Genomic DNA, 21,746 nt, shown 5'->3' with positions numbered 1-21,746 from the left:
GTAGTAGTAGTAGTAGTAGTAGTAGTAGTAGTAGTAGTAGTAGTAGGAGATTGAACGTCGAGATCGATATCCATGAGGTGCGAGGTTGATTTTACGAGGGAGGCTTTTGGACTGAAGCGTTTGAGTTGTTTGACGGGGCGGCGGTCGGACGGGAAGTCGTGGGCTTTTGAGGGGAGGAAGGCATAGGAGAGGGTGTTGTTGTTGGAGTCGAATGGCGGGGTATTGGGGTGGTGGAGGCGGGTGGTGTCGCGGCTTAGGGAGGAGCGGTGGTGACGTGGGATGGTCTTTGGGGAGATGTCGGTGCCAGATGTGTGAAGTGAGGTACACGGGCGTTCGTATAGTTGTGGTTTGTCGTCGCCTGCTTGTCGCTTTCTCTTGCCAAGACCGGCGGCGGGCTGGTCGGGGGCCATGGTATGCCAATTGTGAGATGTATTGTCTTGTTGCCAATCACGTGCGGTGCTGGGGCCGAAGAGGTCGGAGGTAATGTATACCATGATGGCGATTGTGGCGGTTGTTGTTGTGGTGGTGGTGGTTGTGAGGTGAAGGAGTACTGGTGGTCTTGAAGGCGAAAAGAGGTGGAACGTGCGATGATGCGACCAAGGGACACTGGTACCAGTACAGCACTACACGTGTCGGGCAAGGCAGCGGCTGCAGACAGGGTGTGAAATGTGGGTCGCAAGGAGGAAGAGAGCAACTGATGGTTGGGCCCAACGTTGTTGAATACGAAGTCGACGACGGCAACAGCGACGAGAGAGGACGGACGGGCTGTTGTCGGGCCTAGAAACAAGGCACATGCTCGGCGTACCTGACTAGCGGCCGAATCAGGCATCCGACAGGGGACCGGCTGACTTGACCCCCACGACGCGCTTCACGTGCTGCCAAGTCTCTCCCTTCACGCTCCTCTCGACACGCGACGGGCGACGGCAACGAGAACAGCGACGACAGCAGTACTTGCGCACAACCAGCGCCTGTACATATCCCCGGCCCTGGCACTCTTGCGTCTGTGTCATGTTCGCCGCTTGCGCGTGATTGGCATGACATCGCCATCCGCAGCACTACTACCACCCACATACCCCACACTGTGATACCCCCTGCACGCTGAAAGCTGGAGAAAATGGACAGCGTCAATGTCTCTGAATTGGTCGCCCGCCTCGGCGCGGAGGAGGAGTCGGTGCGCAAAATGGCCGTCTTCAAACTCCAGAATGCCATCGGCGACCCTTCATTCGCTGATGTCTTCATCTACGAAGGGGGCCTGCCCAAGCTGCGCTTCCTGGCCCTGCACTCGACTGGAAACACACTGGCCTATTGTCTCACCTCTCTGGCCCGTCTGCTCGAGCTAGACAAAGGATGGGACCATGTCACGGATGATTTAATTGCAAGAGTAAGTCAAGAGAGGAGAGAGACTGTTGTGCGTGAGTACATCTAACCAGTGCATAATAGATAGTCGACCTCGTCGTCGCACAACCGCTTGTTAACGTCAACCGAGGTGCCATGTCAGTCCTCGCCGTAATCGTTGGTCATCCCTCACACCGAAGCTCGCACACAGGCACCACAGGCTTCCAGCGCCTCAAGCCAGCCGTCGATGCCCAGCCCCAGTTCTTGTCATCCTTGGTTGAGAAAATCACATCGGCCGACCATGCGCTCTGTGCAAATTCCCTCCAGCTAATCAATGCGTTGATGCGCGATGCCATTGCAAACGATGCCGCGTTCGAATGGCCCAAGTTTATAAAGCAGCTCCAGGAGCTGGGCGTGATCAAGAGCGTGTATGGGCTCATGCAAAGCACCGCAATACAAGACCTGGCTCACCCATTGTTGGACTTTCAGACACTGACTAAGACGTTGCTGAGGAATTGGAGGGAAGAAAAGGTGGACCTGGAAAATCCCGACCATCGAAGGGCTATTAGGGGCCTACACACTGCGAGTCAACCAGACAGGTCATCGTCTGATCCAAAAGGAAGCAAGAAGCATCATCCGGAAAAATGGAGCCGGCTGGGTTTCGAGACAGAGTCACCGGCGTGGGAGTTCAACGGGACTGGATTCTTGGGGCTTATGGACATTACTGACTTTGTTTATAAAAACGAAGATGGCTTTCAGAAACTTTTACTGGAGCAGTCAGCCGAGCCAGCCGAGCAACGGTGTCCGATTGCGCGGGCAAGTCTTTCGGTCACGCAAACACTATATGAGCATTTTGAAGTGGATAAATTGGATGACGTTGAGGCTCTTCGCCATACCGACTCGCGGGCCAACTTTGACCGAGCATTCAAGCCGCTGTTGTTGCATTGGTCTAGGTTACACACGAGTGGTCTAAATGCCTTCATCCGACTGTGGAAAGCAGCAGGAGCGCAGATTGAAGACTTTGAAAAGATTGAGGAACTGATTCGCATCTTGATTGAGCAGGTGGTTGGGCAGGCACCACGAATGAAAGATGTCAAGGAGATTGAAGAGGAGCTAGCAGAGTTTGAGCTCAAGCGGCTGCGAGAATTGCAGATGGAGGTGCTGGAACTGACGTATGAAGATGCATGGGGCCATCACCTGCGGTATGCAGTTTGCCTATTGTATGCCGTGCCAAGCTAACACTCGACAGCCAAGTTCGCGACGAGCTCAATCACGAGGCGCTGCAGTTTGTCAAGGAGCAACGTATAAGATGCTTGCTTCAAGGTGCATGGTTCCCAATGGGAGCAGACTTTGGTACAAACACCGGCCCAGTAGCTGGCAACCGTGCAGTGCCTTCGTCGTGGCGCTTTGTTCGACTGTCACACAACCGGCGATACCTGCACTACGCTGACTTTAACGAAAAGACGGCGGCCGAGCCGAAATTAGATGCCCTGCAGGAAAAGAGTAAGTACTACGCGCTCCACTAGGTGCATCCCAGTGGCCGGTTTGCATTTTCGTCGTAGCTGACACAGAAATCAACAGTTGATTTGTCCATTGTCTCATCAGTAGTGAGCAATGTCTCGGCCTCGGCCCCATCGACAGCATCGTCTGACAGTACGGTGAGGACGCTGCCAGGGCATGAGCGGGCGTCGACATCGACCAAAATCACGATCCACGGGTACATGGCTCTATCCAATCATGCGCGGCAGACGTCGAGTGGGTCGGGTGCAGGACGCAAAGAAAGCGTACTGTTGCATCTGCACCCTCAAAGCCACACGCTTGCTTCCGAGTGGCTTGATGGGCTGCTGATGCTTCTCAACCAACAGCCGATTACGGCGAATACCAACAAGCTTGTAACATTTATCGGCGGTTACGGGCTCAAGATTCGGCTGCTAAACGTGCGGTACGAGGATGTAGGGCTGGACGAACCAGTGCTGCCAAGCCGCGAAGGGCTGGATGACGAGTATTACTGTAAGTGTTTTTGGTGCGGGTGTAGTTGAGGCAGGTGGACCTTGTGCTGACGCATCACGTGTAGATGATATTGCAGGAGCTTGACGAGGAGAGCGACGGGCAGTTGCCTGCAGACGAGGGGGGGGGGCGGTTTTTTTTGACAAGCAAACAAGATGGGATGTGCACGGTGGAGGTGGGTATGTATGTGGTAAGGAGTGGTTGGGGCCGGAACAGGGCGGGGTGCAGGCTGTTGGGTAGGCTAAGGACAAGTGTGCAAAGTCCACTTTATAGTGCTTGGGGGGTGGCATGGCGGGGTATGTGCCGAAGGAGGTGATTGCTTGGGGAGCTGAGGATGTTCAGACTGGCGGTTGGAGACTGGCGGTTGGAGACTGGCGGTTGGCCGATGACGCTTCTCTTGAGATACCCTTTCCTTTGTTGGATATTTGTTAGTAGTGCCGTACTTTCTCTACTGCTTGTTTTTTGCTTGTTTGACTTACTTACATTGATAGCTAAATATTGCATGGCACGGCACAAGGCGAGCATCAGCAACGGGGTTAGTGCAGGCAATGAATCAGGCGGCGGCCAGACGAGTGAGTGGGTTGTGCTGCTTTGTTTTGGGCCATGTTGCACATGCACAGCGCATGGCCGGGACGTTGCACGGGACGTGCTTGAGCGCAGTTGTGCTCTCACTCTGGGGCGGTCAGCAGGCAATATTCCAGAAGCAAATACGCGTGCTCTCGACGTCCATCACACGGGAGCCATGGACAAGAGCTAGCTGGTGCGCGATCCCATGGACCGGGTATAGGAGCGGCCATGCGGTGTGTCGCACGCTAGGAGCGCCGCAAGACCCGCTGGCGGTCGGAGGGTGGAGACGGCGGCTCTGAAACAGCGAAGGCCAATGGTGGAGAGCAGAGAGTTGCAGACGCTCATGGCTGTGGATTGACTCTCGGAGGAACCACTGCCACTACGGCTCTACCAAGGTCCGTCCGTGTCTGTGGGTTTGGTGGACAGGACAGGACAGGACAGGAGGCTGCTGCACCGCTGCACCGCTGCACCGCTGCCTTAGCTGCACATGTGGCATCCCGTCACCCAATATGCTCCCGTCCACCCGGTGCATCTGTCGTAACCACGCTGCCTCACTAGACCTCTGTCTGCTGCTCTGGCCTGCTCAGCCTCCAGCTGCTACCCTCTTGCACTCCATATAGTTCCTTTCTTTTTCTTCAACATCACCAGCCTGGCCCTTGTTTCCACCTCGGATAGCCCTGCCGGCCCGCCATTGAATGCCCACCATACGTGCATACATACATACATACATACATACATACACACAGACGGGCAATACTTACATAGTACTTTTGCACACCACCCTTCACAGTCGGCACATTTGCCTCCCCGTGCCCAGGGCGGCCTCGGAGCATCCCTTCGTCCTGCCATCCACAAACACCACAACCCCCTGGTTGAGTGCCTCTTGTCACTGGCTTCAAACCGACGACAACGCCATCACCCATTTCGACGATTCGAGCCGACGCCATGAGGAGCAAACCCAGAAGCACTACTCTTCCTCTCCCACAGGCGGAGTTCGAGGCGCTGCCCGATTCGGTCCAGTAAGTGCAACTAACCGCTTGTCATTGGCCCGCCAGTGTGATAGGGGCGCATATATCACGTGCAGATACCGATATCCACCCCCCACCATCAATGGCTGTACCTTGCAGTAGCATGAGGGACACCCATGAGAATGTCGTCGCTAATTAGTCCCCTTCCAGGAGAAAGTACTTTTCGTCCCTGGAGCGTCTGCAGATCCAACGGCAGGCCTTGGACGAGCCTACATCAGGCCGCTCTTCCCAAGCCAGTTCCTCCAGACTCCACCGGCCCACGTTATCACTAGGTGCCGTACGCCGCAGACGCAGACTCGAAAAGCCTGTGCTCGAACACGACATCTCGCTCGCTGACGTTGAGTTTTTCTTCTCTCTACCCGAAAAAGTCCGCAAACAGCTGTTTTCGCGCGACGAACAGTTGCTTCTTCAAGGCTGGCGTGAACATTCCTTCACTGCCGACGACACAGACTACGAGTGGGCACAACAACGCTTCGACGACTTCCACTTTGACTTTTCACAGCCGTCCGGTCAATACACTGCCGAGCGCGGACGTCCCTTAAGACCACGTTCAGTATCGTCAGCAGAAAGCCCACTGAGCGGACCGAGCGGCCTCTTTGCGGCCTTGGAAAACGACCCGCATCACTCCACTACTCCTTCATACCTCGACACCATGGCCACCTCTACTCCTGTATTCACCTCCAAGGAAATCCCCGCCCGCTACATGAGAAGAACAATGTCCCTCACCACTTATCCTGTCCGTGGTGGTTCCTCCTCCTCTCCCTTTGGGCCTCCGTTCCTTGGTGGTATCAACACTCGCCCCCACCAACGCTCACAATCCTCTTCTCTCACCGGCCGCACGCCAGTCCACACACCTGTTTCTCCTGTATTCGACCCTGAGGCCACTCACTACCAGGACCCAGAGGCGAGGAAGAAGCTACGCATGTACCTTGCTTCTCCTCAAAAGTTTGACGAAGCCATAGAATTCGGCTTCCCATCATCAACAAGACCCGACACTGCTGCACCTACACCGCACTACCACCTGCCACAAATCGACACTCATGCTTGCAAGTTCAGTCGGGACATGCAAACATTTCTCAGAGACGGGCAATTGTCCTTCTTCGAGGACGAACGTCATGATAACGAAGACTTAGAATCAGATGCCGACTCTGTCGCCGACATGGAATCGCCAGCTACACCCTCAAGTACTGGCGTGTCTTTTCGTATACATTCTCGCCAAACATCACACCGGAACATGTCCCTAGATTCGCCAATGCCATCGCCTGTATACTCAACACACGCCCAACTAAACCGGGAGATGACTCTGCGCATGACATTGACCCGCCCGGATCTCCGTGCAGACGAAGACCAGCTCTATGGCTGGCAAGGCGCCTCATCCAGCCCCAAGCCCCCAAAAGACGATCCTTTGGCGCTAGAGGATCTTGTCTTCAGCGACGATATGACTGGCACCAAAGGCGCCTTCTATGTTAAGCCCAAGCCACGCGGAAACCTAGTCAGCCGCCTGCTGAAGCGCGCCAGTTTGAAGTCTCGATGAACTACATCCGCTAGTCACTCGAAAGCGGGTCACCCTTATGGGCCTCGTGCCTTCTTTTTTTTCTGGTTTATTTTTAAAAACCTGTTGCTATTTTCTTAGTTCTAATTTCACCAACAGGTCTGCTGCGTTTGAGCGGGCGTTTTTGTTGTTTCTCTTTTTTTGTTCGATACACTGGTTTGGGCGCCAGAATTTGTACGATATGCTACGATGCACGATACGATTCAGATGCATGAACGAGGTGTTTTCCCTTCAACCCACCCCACGCCAGGTTCGTTCCTGTGCAATTCAGCTAGTCAAGTTGATCGAAGAATGATTTGCGGCAGCCATTGAGATCGGCAGGTCAGTGTAAGGATTATTACACTGAGCCTGACTCTTCCTCCGTCCTTTTTTTTTCCACCAAAAAGCGTCTTCATTGTATTTGTCACTTTGTTTTTCGCCCTTATTTGAGCGTATCTATTGGCAATAAAGCTACCTTTGCAGAACAGACCAGGTTATCTCACCTGTTCGACTACACTCTACCTCTCTCTCCCTTCTTTTTCCAAATACTGATTTTCCCCTTCTTGTTCTCACATGACTAGCAGTCAGTCATCCCTTCACGGATCATTGCGATGCCGTTCGGAAGAGAGAGAGAACGAAACTAAAGGGGTATACCGGCACACGGAACCCCCCCCCCCCCATTTGGCCCAGGATTTTGTGTTTCGAGCTAAAGTACGGCAAAAACACATCCCCACATATTAAACGAGCTGGTCAGAGTAAAGTAGCCGAAAAATAAATCCGTACTTGTACACACGTGTTTCTGTCTACGAAGTGATTACTGCATGAAATAAATAACAAGGGTTGGTTTCTACAAATGGAGCCAAGGTTGTCAAACACATGTCAGTGCACTTGTGATTACCCTCTGCGCGGGCAACGATCAGCATCAGCATGCTTACATGTCATATGTCGTGTCCAAATTCTATTTGATGACAAGAAAGATGCAAGAGCGGAATGTTTGTGATTACGGTTAGGAACGGGCGTGGCGGCGGCGGGCGCATGAATCCCGAGTCAGCAGAAAAAACGGTCATTATACTTCTGAAGGCGCGGCACACGCGTGATAACAAAAAGCCTGAGGCACATTGGCCGATTCGAGGCAAGTGTGATACATGCTATTTGCTATAGAAAAAAAAGCAAACAAAATCGCGACATTGGCGTAGACTCACCGGTGTAGAAAGGCATGTGATCAAAAAATGTGAAGCATATAGGTTCCATCGGCCCTGTATTAACAACGCTTGAGATAGAGTGGTGTAGAGCAAGGTTATCCATGTTTTTTTCTCTTGCTTTCCGGTTCGCCATCTCTTGCTACAACGTGTATATGACCGGATGTAACTACGATTACATTCCCCGTGCACTTTTACACCTTCTACCAAACCCACTTCTCACCGATAATCCAAATTCTACGACGACAAAAGTAAAAGGAAAAAAGTTTCCGCATTACCCAAACCCTTTCTCTTCACCAACACCACATTCCTCACCTCAGCATCAGCGCAGCCTCCACCTCTCCCCCCCAATTCCTCACACTCCACCATCCTCACCAACCTCCCCCCGTCGCACCACACCCAATCCTAAGCAACTCCTTCCAAAAAAACCCACATAGTAGTATAGAAACACACACCACACGACACACCTTAGTTCCCTCCCCCATCTCCACCCCTCTCCACACTACGCCACACCCCTAACCACAAGATATCCTTGGCACTCGCAAAGATTGACCACGCCACTCGCCTAGCCTCCCCCACTCCCTCAGCCACTTTTTCCCTCCCTCCCTCCCTCCCCTTCCCTTCCCTTCGGCTCCGCGGAGAAAAAGGATCGGAGGAAAGCAGAGCGAGATATATGGTACACACCTACTACTTTACTATTATTAATGCTGTGTGGACTATTACTAGTTACCTTACTAAATAGAGGGTAAGGGTAGGGTATGGAGGGAGGGAAGGGGGGGGGAGGGGGAAAGAGAATTAAGGTTTTGGGTAGTAGTAACACCTTGGACCCTCGTCCCCTTCCACACACACACACACACACTTTACAGTTTGAGGTGACCCGGGCCGGTTCGTTGGTGGGATGACGGACCGGTCGTTTTGGGGGGGAGGGGGGTGATGGAACGGTGGGTGGATAAGGGTGGATTAGTTACAGAGTGAGAGGGGCGAGAGAGAGAGAGAGAGCGTGAGAGAGCGGAGTTGGTTGGGTGGGTGGGTTGGTGGCCGCCAATCTTTTTCTTCTCTTTGCGTCAGCACACTACTGATAGTAGTGTGGAGGCAGAGAGACATGATGAAACGTGCTAGTTTTTTGCTAAGCGTTGGTGGTGGAGGGGTAGTGTGAGGAGTTGGGGAGAAGAGGGCTTGGTAGATGAGAGGCAGAGGGGGTAAGAGTGGGCTTGGGTTGGGGGATATTGGTGAGTTTGGTAGAGGTTACTGGGTTGGGGGAGCTGGGACGGGTAGGACTTTTAGGGGATTGCTTTTTTTGCATTGCGAGATACTATGTATGGAGGGAGAACGGGTGGCTCGTGGGCTAGGAGGAGAGAGTGTATAAGCGAAAGTAAAGATATTATGATTTAAATGATCATCTTGAAATATTTATCACGGATTGGTACATGCTCTTGTGTTGCGTAGTAGCTAGGCATACGTACCTCGAAACACATCGATTTCGTAGCGTAAACCGTGAATTACCAACTTCCCGTCTCTACCATCCTAACCATCACAAGAAAAATTACCCCAAAGCCATACACCCACACCCACACTACAACAACTCCTCGCAACACTTATCAGTGTTTCCAAGACCCGGAAGATCAGCACATCCGTTCTAAGCGCAGCATCCTAAATCCTACAAGACCCACACAAATTACGCAACATACACTTCTGCTACGGCAAAAGTCAACCCCATATTTACCCGTAGTATACCTTTACCCGCATTCACCTCGCCCCCTCGGATACATAAACATGAATCTAGCTATACGCCTGCAGTATGCAGGAGTCTACAGAAGTAGAACCAAAAGGGCCAAGCAATCTACTACTTGGGATAACTCCGACGCAGGGTCCTTATTACATGAGCGAAAGAGGAAACCCCACAAACAAAACTCAAGCGAATTGACGCAATCCGACTCGCTTCAATGTACCTTCTAATTACACTTTCATGCTACTCGAGCTATTCGGGCAACTTGCAGCAGCAAAGAACAGCTGTGGCGGATCCACTACATCCACCACCCGCAAGTCCCACTCTCTCTCGCTTCTTTACATGCAGCATTTGATTGCGACTTTTCATGCAATAGATGCACCAGGGGGTTGCCTGAGGTTTACACACATGTCACATCACGCCACTTGGTGGATCTTCAGAGAGCTCGCGTCATCTTTTGTCATTGCTCGTGGTATTATCATCTTGCTGCAACGGATCACGGCAGTGTCATTGTTATTTTCTTCTACCTTGACAGCGCAATGTCGTCGATTCGGAGAATCATCTTGACCGTCTCGGCTGCCAGCTCAATGGCGCTGGTGCTGACCAACAGCGGCTGCAGCACATTCTCTTCGCTAATGTCGTTCTTGACGCCTCCGCTCTTGATGCTAATTCCTGCGTACTTTTGATCTTGCGCATGTCTATGCCTCAGCTCGGTGACGACCTTGATGCTGTTGAGACCTGCGTTTTCCGCTAGTGTAGTTGGGATAACCTCCATGGCATCGGCGAAAGCTTTCCAGCAAATAGCTTCAGTGCCGGTGAGTTCACGAGCCTTGAGGGAGAGTTGGTGTGCAATCTCAATTTCTGGAGCACCTCCACCAGCAAGAAGCGCCTTCTTCTTGACTAATGAACGGATAGCGCAGTGTGCGTCATGAAGCGATCGCTCCGTCTCGTCCAGAATGAGATTGTTGGCACCCCGACAGACGATCGACACGGTGTTGCCCGCTGACTTGACACCCGAGACCTTGACATACCGAGCACCTGATGCCTGCACTTCCTCAACAAGGTCAGCTGAGCCGAGTTTGTCTTCTGTGAACGAGTCAATGTCGGCAATAGGCTTGCAACCAGTGCTCTGCTTTGTGTTAGCGTAAACTCTGATGATAGATGGCACATTGACGCACCTTGCAGATGAACTCAATCTCATCGCGCTCGATGTCCTTGACAACCAAGATCTTAAGCTTTGACAGAAAATGCAGGCTAAGATCGTTGACAGCATCGCGTAGAATAGACTTTTGGATAAAGAGAACATTGCACTTTGCTTTTTGGATCTTCTTGACCATGTTCAGCAGATATGTTCGCTCCTCCTTGAGGATCTTGTCCATTTGCCTGTAGTCGTTGACAACAATCTGGTTTTCCATGTCCGGCTTTGGAGGGCTCAACTGGAACTGAATGAGACCTATCCTTGCCTTTTCCTTGAGTGTGGGACCGCCGGCGCTCTTGACCACTGGCTGGTTGAGAACTAGCCCGTCAATCATCTCACTATCCTCAATAGTACCGCCCATCTTCTTGATCATGCGGATGTTCTTCAGGTCTACGTTGTCGGCGGTCTTGGGGTCGATGACCTTGAGCACCGAGTCGACGGCCATGATGGGCAGCTTTGGCTCTTGAGCGACAATCTTGGAGGAGAGGGAGGTGGTAGCGGTCTTGAGGAGAGTCTGCCTGTCAGTGAGAGAAATAGGAATGGCCATTTCGGTCAAGATGGATATGGCTTCCTGGGCTGCGCGCTGAAAGGCCTCAGATATGACTGTGGGGTGGATGCCCTTGGCCAGTAACCGCTCAGCAGCTCCGAGCAGACTGCCGGCAATAACCACGACCGATGTTGTACCGTCTCCAGCCTCGATATCTTGGGCGTGTGCGAGGTCGACGAGCATCTTGGCCGACGGGTGCATGACGCTCATTTGGTTCAACATGGTGGCTCCGTCGTTTGTGATGATTGTCTGGCCTTTGCTGGTTTGAATCTGTGGCAAGTTAGCCATTGACTTATCTGAAGACTGTGTATGTCCAATTACCATCTTGTCCATTCCCTTTGGTCCCAGAGACTGCCAAAATATCAGTATTCGTCTTGTTCCCCGCACTCTGTGGTGGGACATACAGTTCGGATCGCATCTGCCACAGCTACGAATTTTGAGTCAGCTCAGAGGAACTGAGTACATGGGTGAAATTTCCATACCTCTTGCTGCAATAATATTGGCACTGCGGACCGCCCTGGGCTTTTCTTTGTCCTGTACTTGCCATCAGTCAATGTTTTCAGAGCTCTAAGTGCAGGCAGCCATACCTTGAAGGCAGCATTTCCGCCACCGCCTCCGCCACTTGCAACTTGAGTAGCCATGTTTGGAGAATCTCGAGAAAACAAAGACAAAGGAGGGGTATCGTGGTGGGTTGGCGGGGAAGTTTTGGGTGCCGGGGACGCGAACCTGACAAGATTTCGAGAACGCGATAGACGTACGTAGCGCACTGACAGTGACAAGCTCCGACTCGCCGGGCCCATCGCCGCATCAACCACAGCTACCATCTTCACTGCATAGCACAACACCCACGCCCGTACACGATCCCCACCACCAATACATCTCGTCCGACTGTCGCTCTCTTCATCCGAGACTTGTCAGACTCATCTCCGTCCACACACTCGCACACCCGCATAGCCCCATCAACACACCGGCCGCCGACAGTCGCCGCCAACACCGCAGCCATGCCTTCAGCCACAGGCCAGTCCTGGGAGAAGTACCAGAAGAACTTTGCCGACGACGAGGTCGAGGAGAAGAAGATCACGCCTCTCACTGATGAGTAAGCTTGACTGGTGCTATTTCCCCGGCATAGATGCTGACGCAATGGCAGAGACATCCAGGTGTTGAAGACATACGGTGCCGCACCCTATGGCGCCGAGCTGAAGAAGCTGGAGAAGGAGATCAAGGACAAGCAGCAAACGATAAATGAGAAGATTGGAGTCAAGGTAGTCTAGCCCATCACCACCTTAACTTCCCCCCGCTCACATCCCTGCAGGAATCAGATACCGGTCTCGCACCTCCACATCTATGGGACATTGCCGCCGACCGCCAACGCATGCAAGAAGAGCAGCCCCTCCAAGTCGCACGATGCACCAAGATAATACAGGACGAGAAAGACTCAGAAAAGAGCAAATATGTCATCAACGTCAAGCAAATCGCCAAGTTCGTGGTCAACCTGGGAGAGCGCGTCTCACCCACGGACATTGAAGAGGGTATGCGAGTGGGTGTGGACCGTAACAAGTACCAGATCCTGCTCCCTCTACCGCCCAAAATTGATCCTTCGGTTACTATGATGACAGTTGAGGACAAGCCTGACGTCACATACGGAGATGTAGGAGGATGCAAGGAGCAGATTGAGAAGCTGCGAGAGGTTGTAGAGATGCCGCTGTTATCACCAGAACGCTTCGTCAACCTCGGAATCGACCCTCCAAAGGGTGCTCTACTCTACGGCCCACCAGGAACCGGAAAGACGCTTTGCGCCCGAGCAGTCGCCAACCGAACCGACGCCACCTTCATCCGTGTCATTGGTTCAGAGCTTGTCCAGAAGTATGTCGGAGAAGGTGCCCGGATGGTGCGTGAGCTCTTTGAGATGGCGCGAACAAAGAAGGCGTGTATCATCTTCTTTGACGAAATCGATGCTGTTGGTGGAGCACGTTTCGACGACGGTGCTGGAGGTGATAACGAAGTACAACGTACCATGTTGGAACTCATCACACAACTCGACGGTTTCGATGCTCGAGGTAACATCAAAGTCATGTTCGCCACAAACAGACCTTCCACTCTTGATCCCGCCCTCATGCGTCCCGGGCGTATCGACCGAAAGATTGAGTTCTCGCTACCAGACATGGAAGGTCGTGCCAACATTCTCCGTATCCACGCCAAGAGTATGAGCGTAGAGCGTGACATTCGTTGGGAGCTCATTTCCCGTCTCTGCCCTAACAGCACAGGTGCCGAGTTGAGGAGTGTGGCGACAGAGGCCGGCATGTTTGCCATCCGAGCGAGGAGAAAGGTTGCAACTGAGAAGGACTTTTTGGCTGCCGTTGACAAGGTCATCAAGGGCAACCTCAAGTTCAACTCGACTGCCACGTACATGCAGTACAACTAGACGTTCGTTGTCTGTCGCAAGTGGCTCTCCACTTGTAGGTTGAGAGCTAGGGCTGGCGCTGTACGAGTAGTCACGAAGGCGCTTTACCGCCACTTAGATGATAGAGTTGTAATGCATCATTCCGAATCATGTCTGTCTATCCTCTTGCGTTTTTGGTTTGTTGCTACCCACAAAGTGAATTACCAAAGCACCAATACTCCTCAATGCATTTACGTCACATTATCGCATTGATTATCAGCATTATAAGCAGCAAATGCTCACTCCACTACTACTGTCTCCCCAACATCACACAGCCCAATCTCGACCCCCCACTCCAACCCCTCCGCCTCTGCACATTTCCGCCAGCGCTCTGGCGGCTCAGTAACCGGCTCATAATTGACCGAAAACCCACCTCTAAACGTGCCAAAATGCATGCCCACACTCCTCTTACTCCTCACATCCCTATGTATCGCCACTGAATCTTCCGGACTAGAATGCTGGCCCGATAGCACCGAGCGCGGCATGAAGCACCCCACCGGTAACAATGCGAGATCAAAGGGACCGTACAGGTTCCCTATATCTTTGAAAGCGGGGCACGGAGGATGCGGGGCGTCGTGGTGCGAGTATTGATCATCAGAACTGACATGACAGTATCCCGTGTCGCCCGCGAAGAAGAGCGACTTGGCTCCTGCTATTGGCGAGGAAGAAGAAGAAGACTCGCGAATTACCCAGCTACACCAAAGCGTTGCATCGAAATTCCAGGGCGCGCGACCAGAGCGGTGTTGCGCGGGCGTGCATATTATATCTACGCTCCCAACGCCTTGCGTTGAGAGCGTCACGCCGTCCCACCAGTCGAGTTCCGTGACTTGCTCTGCAGTGATGCCAGCACCAAGGCCTGTAATCACGGACTTGACGTTTAGCCCGCAGAATATGCGCAAGTCGCCGTTTTGCTTCGTGTTGAGCTTGCGCAGCGTGTCGGAGTCGAGGTGGTCGTAGTGGTCGTGGCTTATGCATACGGCGTCGATGTGAGGGAGGTCGTCGATAGTGCAGGGCGGTGGTGTGAAGCGGACAGGGCCAACCATGCCGTAAGGGCCTACGCGCTCGCTCCAGACGGGGTCGACGAGGAGGCGCATGCCGCGTTCGCTAGAGGCGGAACGGGTTGTTTCGAGCAGGAAACTTGCGTGGCCGATCCATGTGGCTTTGAGGCCGTTGCGGGTAGTGGTGAAGTCGGGCTTGCGGACGAGGACGAGGCCGGCGCGGTCGCTGGGTACCGGGACGAAGTTTTTGGGGGTTGTGAATCGGGCGCGTACGGCGGTGGCTATGCCGCTGGGTTTGTAAGAGGGCCATGGGTTTTTGAAGGATGTTGGTGGATTGCCGATGTGGTGGGCGGTTGTGTATGCGTCTGGTGTATGCGGCGCGAGGGCTGTTATGGTGGATGTAGGAGACATTTCTGGCACTCTACTGTTCCCAAGGAATCGCTTGAGCACTCTGAAAACTGTGAATACCTGCGCATGGTTGCGACGCTGCAAGTCATGATGTTATAGCAAGTGTATGACGGAGCTGCGCAACGCGGAGATAGTCCATCGGAGAGAAAGTTGTCCCGCCGAACAACAACGCAGCCAGAACTGCGCCAGATCAAAGAGCTTCTAACCAACCACCCCACAAACCGATGATGACTTCATGCTCGGTTCAATTCGCAATGGGTCGTTTTCACACCTACGTTCTCGAGCATGTCTAGCCCCGGAGCTGAGAGCGTGTCGAGACAAGCATTCCTACGGTGGCTTGGGGGCGTGCTTCTCTTATCGTCCAATGGCACGCACACGTGAGCCCGTCTAGCTTACACGCAGGTACCTCACTTTACCCACCTTTCGCTCATGGCCGACGCCCGGCCTTCGTACCTTGCAACCGCGGGACTACTTACCTTCTAGAAAAGGCAAAGACTGATTTTTTTCGACCTGGAGCCGCAGCGGGCAATACGTTTACATACGTACTAGTAAGGGCTGTGGCCAATTTTTTTTAGAGAATATAATAAGAGCCGTGGTTCCCCAGTTGTAGACATTATCTGCGTTGCACCTCATCAATCAATTTCCCTTCAACACCATACCAAGATGAAGGAACACATCCCCAGGGCCCTCGTCCTAACCCTCCTCACTGCATCATCAACCGCCCAACTTTACCCCCTCCAATCCCCCCTCAATCACACCTGCCAACTCCAACAACCCCTCCTATCCTGTCCCTCCCAAGACGCCTCCAAGGTAGATTCCTGCTGCACCGAAACCTTCGGCGGCCTCCTCCTCAGCACCCAATTCTGGAACACCTACACGGGCCTCGAATCCACCGGCCAATACCTCCCCAAAGACACCTGGACCCTCCACGGTCTCTGGCCCGACTTTTGCAACGGAAGCTACACCCAATACTGCGACTTGAATCGCCAGTACGATCCTATCCCTTCACCAAACACGACCAACGGTCTGCCCAATGGAACAGCCGTTCTACCATACACCGGACCCAACATTGATACCTTCCTCGAGCCCTTTGGCCGGTACGACCTGCTAGAATACATGTCCACGTACTGGGTCGCCTGGCAGCAAGACAACGCCGGCTTCCACGCGCACGAATTCTCAAAGCACGCCACGTGCTTTTCCACCTTCAATGTTCCGTGCTACGGTCCGCTGTACCGCCAGCACGAGGACGTTGTGGATTTCTTCGAGACGACGATCAAGTACTACAAGAGATTTCCGACGTTTGAGTGGCTGGAAGAGGCCGGGATTACGCCGTGCAATGGGTCGACGCGGTATTCGTACGAGGAGGTCAGAGACGTGTTGGCAGAGAGGCATGGCGGCGTTCCGTTTTTGGGGTGCTCGGGACCGAGGTTCAATGAGACGGCTGCTGGGAGGAATAGTACGGATAGGGGATTTACGGTTTTGAATGAGGTGTGGTATTATGAGCATGTGAGTTTCCCGATTCAACATTTTTCTGCGTGGGTTGCGTGGGATTGGTTGCTAACGAAGATTGTGTGTAGGTCTATGGTCGCCCTCAGGAGGGAAACACGATTCCTGTTAATGCGTCGGCGAGTTACCTGACCAACTGTGCGAAGACAAAGGGCGCGATTTTTTACCCGGAGCGAACGAATGGATCGGAAAAGGTTCCTACGGTTCCGTACTAAAGCGAGTGTAGTGGCTGTGCGGCATTTTTCTTGTACATTTATAGCATGTGAATAATGAATGCGGATAGAATAGGAACAGCAACGTGTATATGCAAATGGCGGCAATGACAAGATAAAAGAATACAACTTGACAAGTAATCCATACAAGTAACATTTACTCTTTTGCAAGAAATTAACCTATTAAGCTTGTACATGTATACAGTCATCGTCATTGGCCACTGAGCTCTCCACTGCCCGGTTTTCCGAGCCAGCCCTCGAGCCAACAACAGCAGCAGTAGCATTCCCATCTTCTGCTTGTTTTGTCGCAGTCTCTCCATGTGCTTTGACATGCTCACCATATTGCTCGGGAGCCTGCCTTTCATCCTCTTCCTCTTCTTCCTCTTCTTCCTCTTCGTGCCCTTCTTCGTATTCCTCCTCTTCATCTTCATGCTCCTCGTGCTCGTGCTCCTCCTCATCAGCAGCATGACTATCAGCCCTATCCATGTTTACATCTTGTTTCTGTGGGCTTTGTTTTTGCCTAGGACTCGCATCATTTTCACTTTGCTCCTTCTTGACGGACTTGTCCGTCTTGGCTGCAGAGCGGTGGCCATGTGAACGCGAATGAACAGTATGATCGCATTCTTCCGAAAACACCTGGCTAGCATAGTCATGTTGCTTGCGGGATGCATCCAAACCTTCGGGGAAGATCTTGCCCATGATCGCCTTGTGCTTATCGGCCGCATTCGGGGGTGCTGCAAGCCCAGTAGGGCTAGGTGTGTCAGCCGCACTGACCGGCCTCGCGTATTGGATGTTTGTGGGTGTAGGGGAGTGGCTGGATTCATTTTCCTTGCGGGCATGAACCTTGCGCAGATTGGCGGCTGACGATTGCGAACGCATATCAGGACGGCCATCCTTTCGGATAAGCACACCATCTGCATTTCGCACCGGCTTCGTACGAGTCCTCTTTGCAGAACCGTACACCTCACCAGGCGGTCCAAAGCTGATGCCAGACGTCACCCCTTGTAAGCCGAGGCTTGAGGTGCGATCGTTTGTTATGTAGCCTCCGCGTGCGCCACCACTGCCACGGCGCGCTATGCCGCCACGACCGGAGCGTGCCATGTGGTTGTGAAAGTCTTCCGGACTACCTTGTGAGCTGCGAAGGCTCTGCCACTCATCCGATTCCCATTCTGGTGTTGCAAAGGTACCATGAGGCTGGGCAATCACGCCCTTTCGAACTCTACCACCCCGACTGCCGGGTCCTCCACCGCCACGCCCCCGCCCACGAGGTCGATATCCCATCATACGTTGAGAATCGGGCCGCCAGCTATCGTCTGACGGCGCATACTGCGGGGTATATGGGGAATAGGAAGGTTGCTGCTGCGATTGAGACGAGGGGGCCTGGTCAGCTACGGGATTTTGAGATGTAATCGCATGGGCAGGCGTTGAAAGTCGAACGTCTGTCGGCTCGACTGTGGCTCGACTAGGTGGTGGTTGTGCGGCAGTGTAGCCAGGGAATGGCTCAGCTTCGCCCAGCTTTGCCCGCTTTGGGGAACTTGGCCCATGCATGGTGCTCTCCTGGGGACTGTCCATACCGCTTTGGGAACTTCGCTTCACTCCAGCATTGACGGTCGTCCATCCGCTGCTCTGACTAGGCACAAGCTCAGTTCTCGGTGTGGCTTCCACCACAGGCTTGGGTGCCGGCTGTACAAACGACGGCTGGTGATGCTGGTCATTCGAGGCTCGGCGGGATGCATCGCTGGCTTGTGGAATTGTTGGAGTAGTGGGGTGGGATGACACTGCGGCATGAGTTGATGGGATAGTTGCAACTGCCGCCTCACGTGGAAGCTGGAATGTGTGCGATGGCGGCTGCGATGATGCTGCCTTGGCACCTTCCTCGAGCCGGTAGATCTTGTTCTTCATTATTTCAATGTGGAGCTTTAGATTGTCGAGATCGCTCGTCTTGTGCGACATGACGGCGATTTGTTGCGCCATGAGTTCGAGCGCCGAGTCTTGAGCGGCCATCTGATGGCTTGGGGAAAAGATAGATTTGCGTGATTGCTTGTCCATTCTCCAAGCCTCCATCTCTCGGCTGATGGCTTCCATTGCGTGACGCATGCCTTGCATTTCGTGCTGTAGCCGTGCCGCAGACTCTTCCACTTTTTGAATGTCGGCTGTCTGACGGAACAACTGGGCCTGAAACTCACGACGAAGGGATTCCTCGACATGTTGAAAGGTCTCTTCGCCACGACGTATATCGCGAGTGTGAGCAGCTAGGGCGCCGCTGTTTTGGGAGATCTGTGTTTGTAAACGCTCAATAGCGTCCATGCTCACCACGCCAGGTGAGCGAGGGTACTGGTGGCCATTTGTTTGGGATGTTGAGGGGGCAGGCTGTGGTTTAGATACACTACCCCGAGATTCACGCACATCGCCAGTGGGGTGAATAGCAGATACTTGTTGCGGTGAATCAGCCTGGTGGTGTATTGGCTCCGCTGCGGGTGATGGAATTGAGGGTCTTTTGGTTGGTGCTGGTTGAACAGCACTGTGCAAGGAGTTGGTCACTGGAGGAGAATGTATCGATGACGATAGTTGTTTTCGTGACTGTCTGTCGTGTTCAATGGGATACATGAGGTGTTGCTTTGGGGCATCGCGATCGAGATCATGGCGTATGCCCATCTGGGTATGGGAATACGCCGATTGGTGCAACGACGGCATGCGTGTGTCAACCTCCATGGCTTTGGTCCAAGATGGGTTGGGAACGTTGTTTGGTGAAGAAGAAGATAAAGTGGATGAAGGAGGAGGACTAGGCGTCTCCTCGGCTGCTAATAGGTCTGGTGCAGTGTCTTCACGCGGTTCGATGACAATGATCTGCCCTGGTGCTATCTCACATTGCAGCTCAATGCGGCCTAGGTCAAAGAGATCGCGGCCACTACGCGAAATGAAATGTTAGCCATCTGAGGTAAGTCAAAGCAACAAGCTTTATTTGTATTTGAGCGCATAGTAGTCATCAAGGCCTCATCGACAGCAAGATGCAAACACAAGACTCGGGGAGCGATGCAAGGGGATGTGACTCACCGAAATTTCCCTTTTCCGGCAGGCGTAGTGATGACCGTGAAACCAATTGATGTCTCGCGGCAGCCAGGGTGTGGGCAGGACAAAGGCTGGATGATGCTGTCAGGGAGTCAGCTAATAGGTAGACAAAATGTACGGACATCAACGGAACGGCAGTAATGCGGAACGTGGGGAGGCAGGTAGCGGGCTGGCGGGTTTAATAGATGAAAAACGTATAGTGTGGAAATTGTTTGGAACGCACTAGCGCAAGTGTGCTTAGGAAAGAGAAGGAAGAAAATTAAAATACCATGTCACTGAACTATACCGGGAGGCGACAACGTATATCGAAGGGCGCCTGATGATGAGATGGCTGACTGCTACCAAAAGGGGAAAAGGTGCGAAGGGAGAAAAGGCAGGCGAGGGCTAATAAGCTTACCATCCATGGAGCGCCGTGCTCTTGAATGCAGGCTCTGGGTTGCCAACACTTTTCAGGCGAGACGAGTAGGAACCGAGCAGGACAGGGACATGAAGGGTTGCAGTGATTCGACTCCACGAGTTGTAGAAGTCGCCTACGTGGGAGCGGCAGTGCCGGCAGTAGCCCTTTGTCGATCGAGCGATGCTGGGGAGCGAAGCAGGTGGTGGCGGGGGTCTAGCAGCACTTTGGGCAAAGGGCGGTGCCGACTGCTGAACTCTAAACTGGTCGGCATTTCCATGCACAATGGATGCAGTGTGAGACGCAGAGCGGTGATGTTGTTGGGTGCTCATGCTGTCTGGAGTAGTCTCACTAATACGAAACTGTCTTGTGCTTGCCGTAGCCAGCCCATTGAGACGGACCGAAAGGATAGATCTCCGAGCCACAGTATAGGCAAGGCGACGAGGATCTTGCGCTTGTTGCTCGCCAACTGCAGGTAAGCGGAGTAATACACCGTGGGAGCCAGGAATGCTTCTATAGTGATTACCAAAGGCGGGCAAGGGGATGATGGATGGTCAAGCACAAGCGTCGAGAGGATGATGGTGTGGTGAGCGCCAAATGCGCAGTGCGGCCAGAGAGGTAGGTGGCGGCGCTGCTACAGGAGGGTGTGCGAGTGAAAGAAGAAGAAGAGTCAATGGACGGGTACAATGGAAGGGTGGGATCAGGTGTTGAATGAGTGTGGGAAAGCAGCGAGTGGGATTGGCGGCGGCGGCCAGGGCCAGGAAAAGGCAAAGAAGGGGAGAGAGAGCGTGCGTATACGGCGCGGCCAGGGTGGAAAAGCAAAGTTAGGGAGAGAATTAGGACAGGTGAAATAATTAGCACAGGCTTATTCATTATTGGCTGGCTGTGAGTCCCGGTGGGGCCTAGCGCGCCTCGTTATTTAGAGGTGCTCTATCAGCTATTACGAATAAGCCTTTGAGCCGTGTGGTGTCGCAAGCTCGACGCGCTAGCTGTTCCGCATCGTGCATCAGCCCTTCACGCCCTCGCCGGGCCATGCTCCTTTTGACGTCTGTCGTTTATGCGGGTGGGCCATGGACGATAGCATGCGACGCTGCCCGGGTAGTGGCATTATGTAGGTAAGTATACTGACTTTCCATATAGCTGTACTCCTAAACTGCTATCTACATCCTGCCCACCCCTCCCCCCAGGTCGTCCAATCAATGACCATGGACAACCGTCCTGTCCTTGTATACATATACATATACATACAGGTATGTTACATATCTACACATCCATGTTCCCGGTAGACATACAAACTTACTTCGTACTCGATATACGTAAGTACTATGCATACACACACACACACACACACACACACACACGTGTATACTACACACAATCGAGTAAGCAGCGGCTGGCCATGATAATCAATCAATCAATCAATCAATCAATCAATCGCTCACTTATTCAATCAATTAATCATCATCATCATCCATCCCCTATTTTGCCACGATTGGCCAGTGTCGACGGCTCCAAGGTTTCATGGTCGTCATGGCCCAATAAGCCTGGTAGACGGGCTGATAAGACCAGCGCACGGTGACT

General features: G+C 53.0%; 8 protein-coding genes across 8 annotated transcripts; 4 read left to right on the top strand and 4 right to left on the bottom strand.

Annotated features, from left to right (window-relative positions):
- Window positions 1–29: 29 nt before the first annotated feature.
- COCMIDRAFT_65564 (uncharacterized protein) lies at window positions 30–494 on the bottom strand (the record flags this gene model as incomplete). The annotated part of the gene is made up of 1 exon (XM_007693280.1): window positions 30–494. A coding segment is annotated over one exon (465 nt), but the record flags the coding sequence as incomplete, so codon positions are not given.
- A 620-nt stretch (window positions 495–1,114) lies between these two features.
- Window positions 1,115–3,429, top strand: COCMIDRAFT_8349 (uncharacterized protein; the record flags this gene model as incomplete). The annotated part of the gene is made up of 5 exons (XM_007693264.1): window positions 1,115–1,381; window positions 1,441–2,537; window positions 2,585–2,838; window positions 2,917–3,345; window positions 3,410–3,429. 5 exons carry the CDS (start codon window positions 1,115–1,117, stop codon window positions 3,427–3,429), a joined length of 2,067 nt encoding a protein of 688 aa, XP_007691454.1.
- A 1,425-nt stretch (window positions 3,430–4,854) lies between these two features.
- On the top strand, window positions 4,855–6,471 carry COCMIDRAFT_104617 (uncharacterized protein; the record flags this gene model as incomplete). Its single annotated transcript, XM_007693279.1, has 2 exons — window positions 4,855–4,928; window positions 5,088–6,471. The coding sequence occupies 2 exons, from the start codon at window positions 4,855–4,857 to the stop codon at window positions 6,469–6,471; spliced, it is 1,458 nt and encodes a 485-aa protein (XP_007691469.1).
- Window positions 6,472–9,916: 3,445 nt separating this feature from the next.
- COCMIDRAFT_8347 (uncharacterized protein) lies at window positions 9,917–11,779 on the bottom strand (the record flags this gene model as incomplete). The annotated part of the gene is made up of 6 exons (XM_007693263.1): window positions 9,917–10,522; window positions 10,572–11,408; window positions 11,460–11,489; window positions 11,543–11,565; window positions 11,621–11,672; window positions 11,726–11,779. 6 exons carry the CDS (start codon window positions 11,777–11,779, stop codon window positions 9,917–9,919), a joined length of 1,602 nt encoding a protein of 533 aa, XP_007691453.1.
- A 360-nt stretch (window positions 11,780–12,139) lies between these two features.
- On the top strand, window positions 12,140–13,560 carry COCMIDRAFT_104598 (uncharacterized protein; the record flags this gene model as incomplete). Its single annotated transcript, XM_007693278.1, has 3 exons — window positions 12,140–12,234; window positions 12,286–12,400; window positions 12,451–13,560. The coding sequence occupies 3 exons, from the start codon at window positions 12,140–12,142 to the stop codon at window positions 13,558–13,560; spliced, it is 1,320 nt and encodes a 439-aa protein (XP_007691468.1).
- Window positions 13,561–13,817: 257 nt separating this feature from the next.
- COCMIDRAFT_8345 (uncharacterized protein) lies at window positions 13,818–14,987 on the bottom strand (the record flags this gene model as incomplete). Its single annotated transcript, XM_007693262.1, has 1 exon — window positions 13,818–14,987. The coding sequence occupies one exon, from the start codon at window positions 14,985–14,987 to the stop codon at window positions 13,818–13,820; it is 1,170 nt and encodes a 389-aa protein (XP_007691452.1).
- A 660-nt stretch (window positions 14,988–15,647) lies between these two features.
- COCMIDRAFT_104621 (uncharacterized protein) lies at window positions 15,648–16,705 on the top strand (the record flags this gene model as incomplete). The annotated part of the gene is made up of 2 exons (XM_007693277.1): window positions 15,648–16,490; window positions 16,562–16,705. 2 exons carry the CDS (start codon window positions 15,648–15,650, stop codon window positions 16,703–16,705), a joined length of 987 nt encoding a protein of 328 aa, XP_007691467.1.
- Window positions 16,706–16,885: 180 nt separating this feature from the next.
- Window positions 16,886–20,497, bottom strand: COCMIDRAFT_104583 (uncharacterized protein; the record flags this gene model as incomplete). The annotated part of the gene is made up of 3 exons (XM_007693276.1): window positions 16,886–19,610; window positions 19,757–19,852; window positions 20,169–20,497. The coding sequence occupies 3 exons, from the start codon at window positions 20,495–20,497 to the stop codon at window positions 16,886–16,888; spliced, it is 3,150 nt and encodes a 1,049-aa protein (XP_007691466.1).
- Between the last annotated feature and the right edge of the window lie 1,249 nt (window positions 20,498–21,746).

This window comes from Bipolaris oryzae, assembly GCF_000523455.1.
Source record: "Bipolaris oryzae ATCC 44560 unplaced genomic scaffold scaffold_158, whole genome shotgun sequence".
Taxonomy (NCBI): domain Eukaryota; kingdom Fungi; phylum Ascomycota; class Dothideomycetes; order Pleosporales; family Pleosporaceae; genus Bipolaris; species Bipolaris oryzae.
The sequence above is the reverse complement of the archived record's forward strand: the minus strand, read 5'-3'. Positions and strand labels throughout refer to the sequence as shown.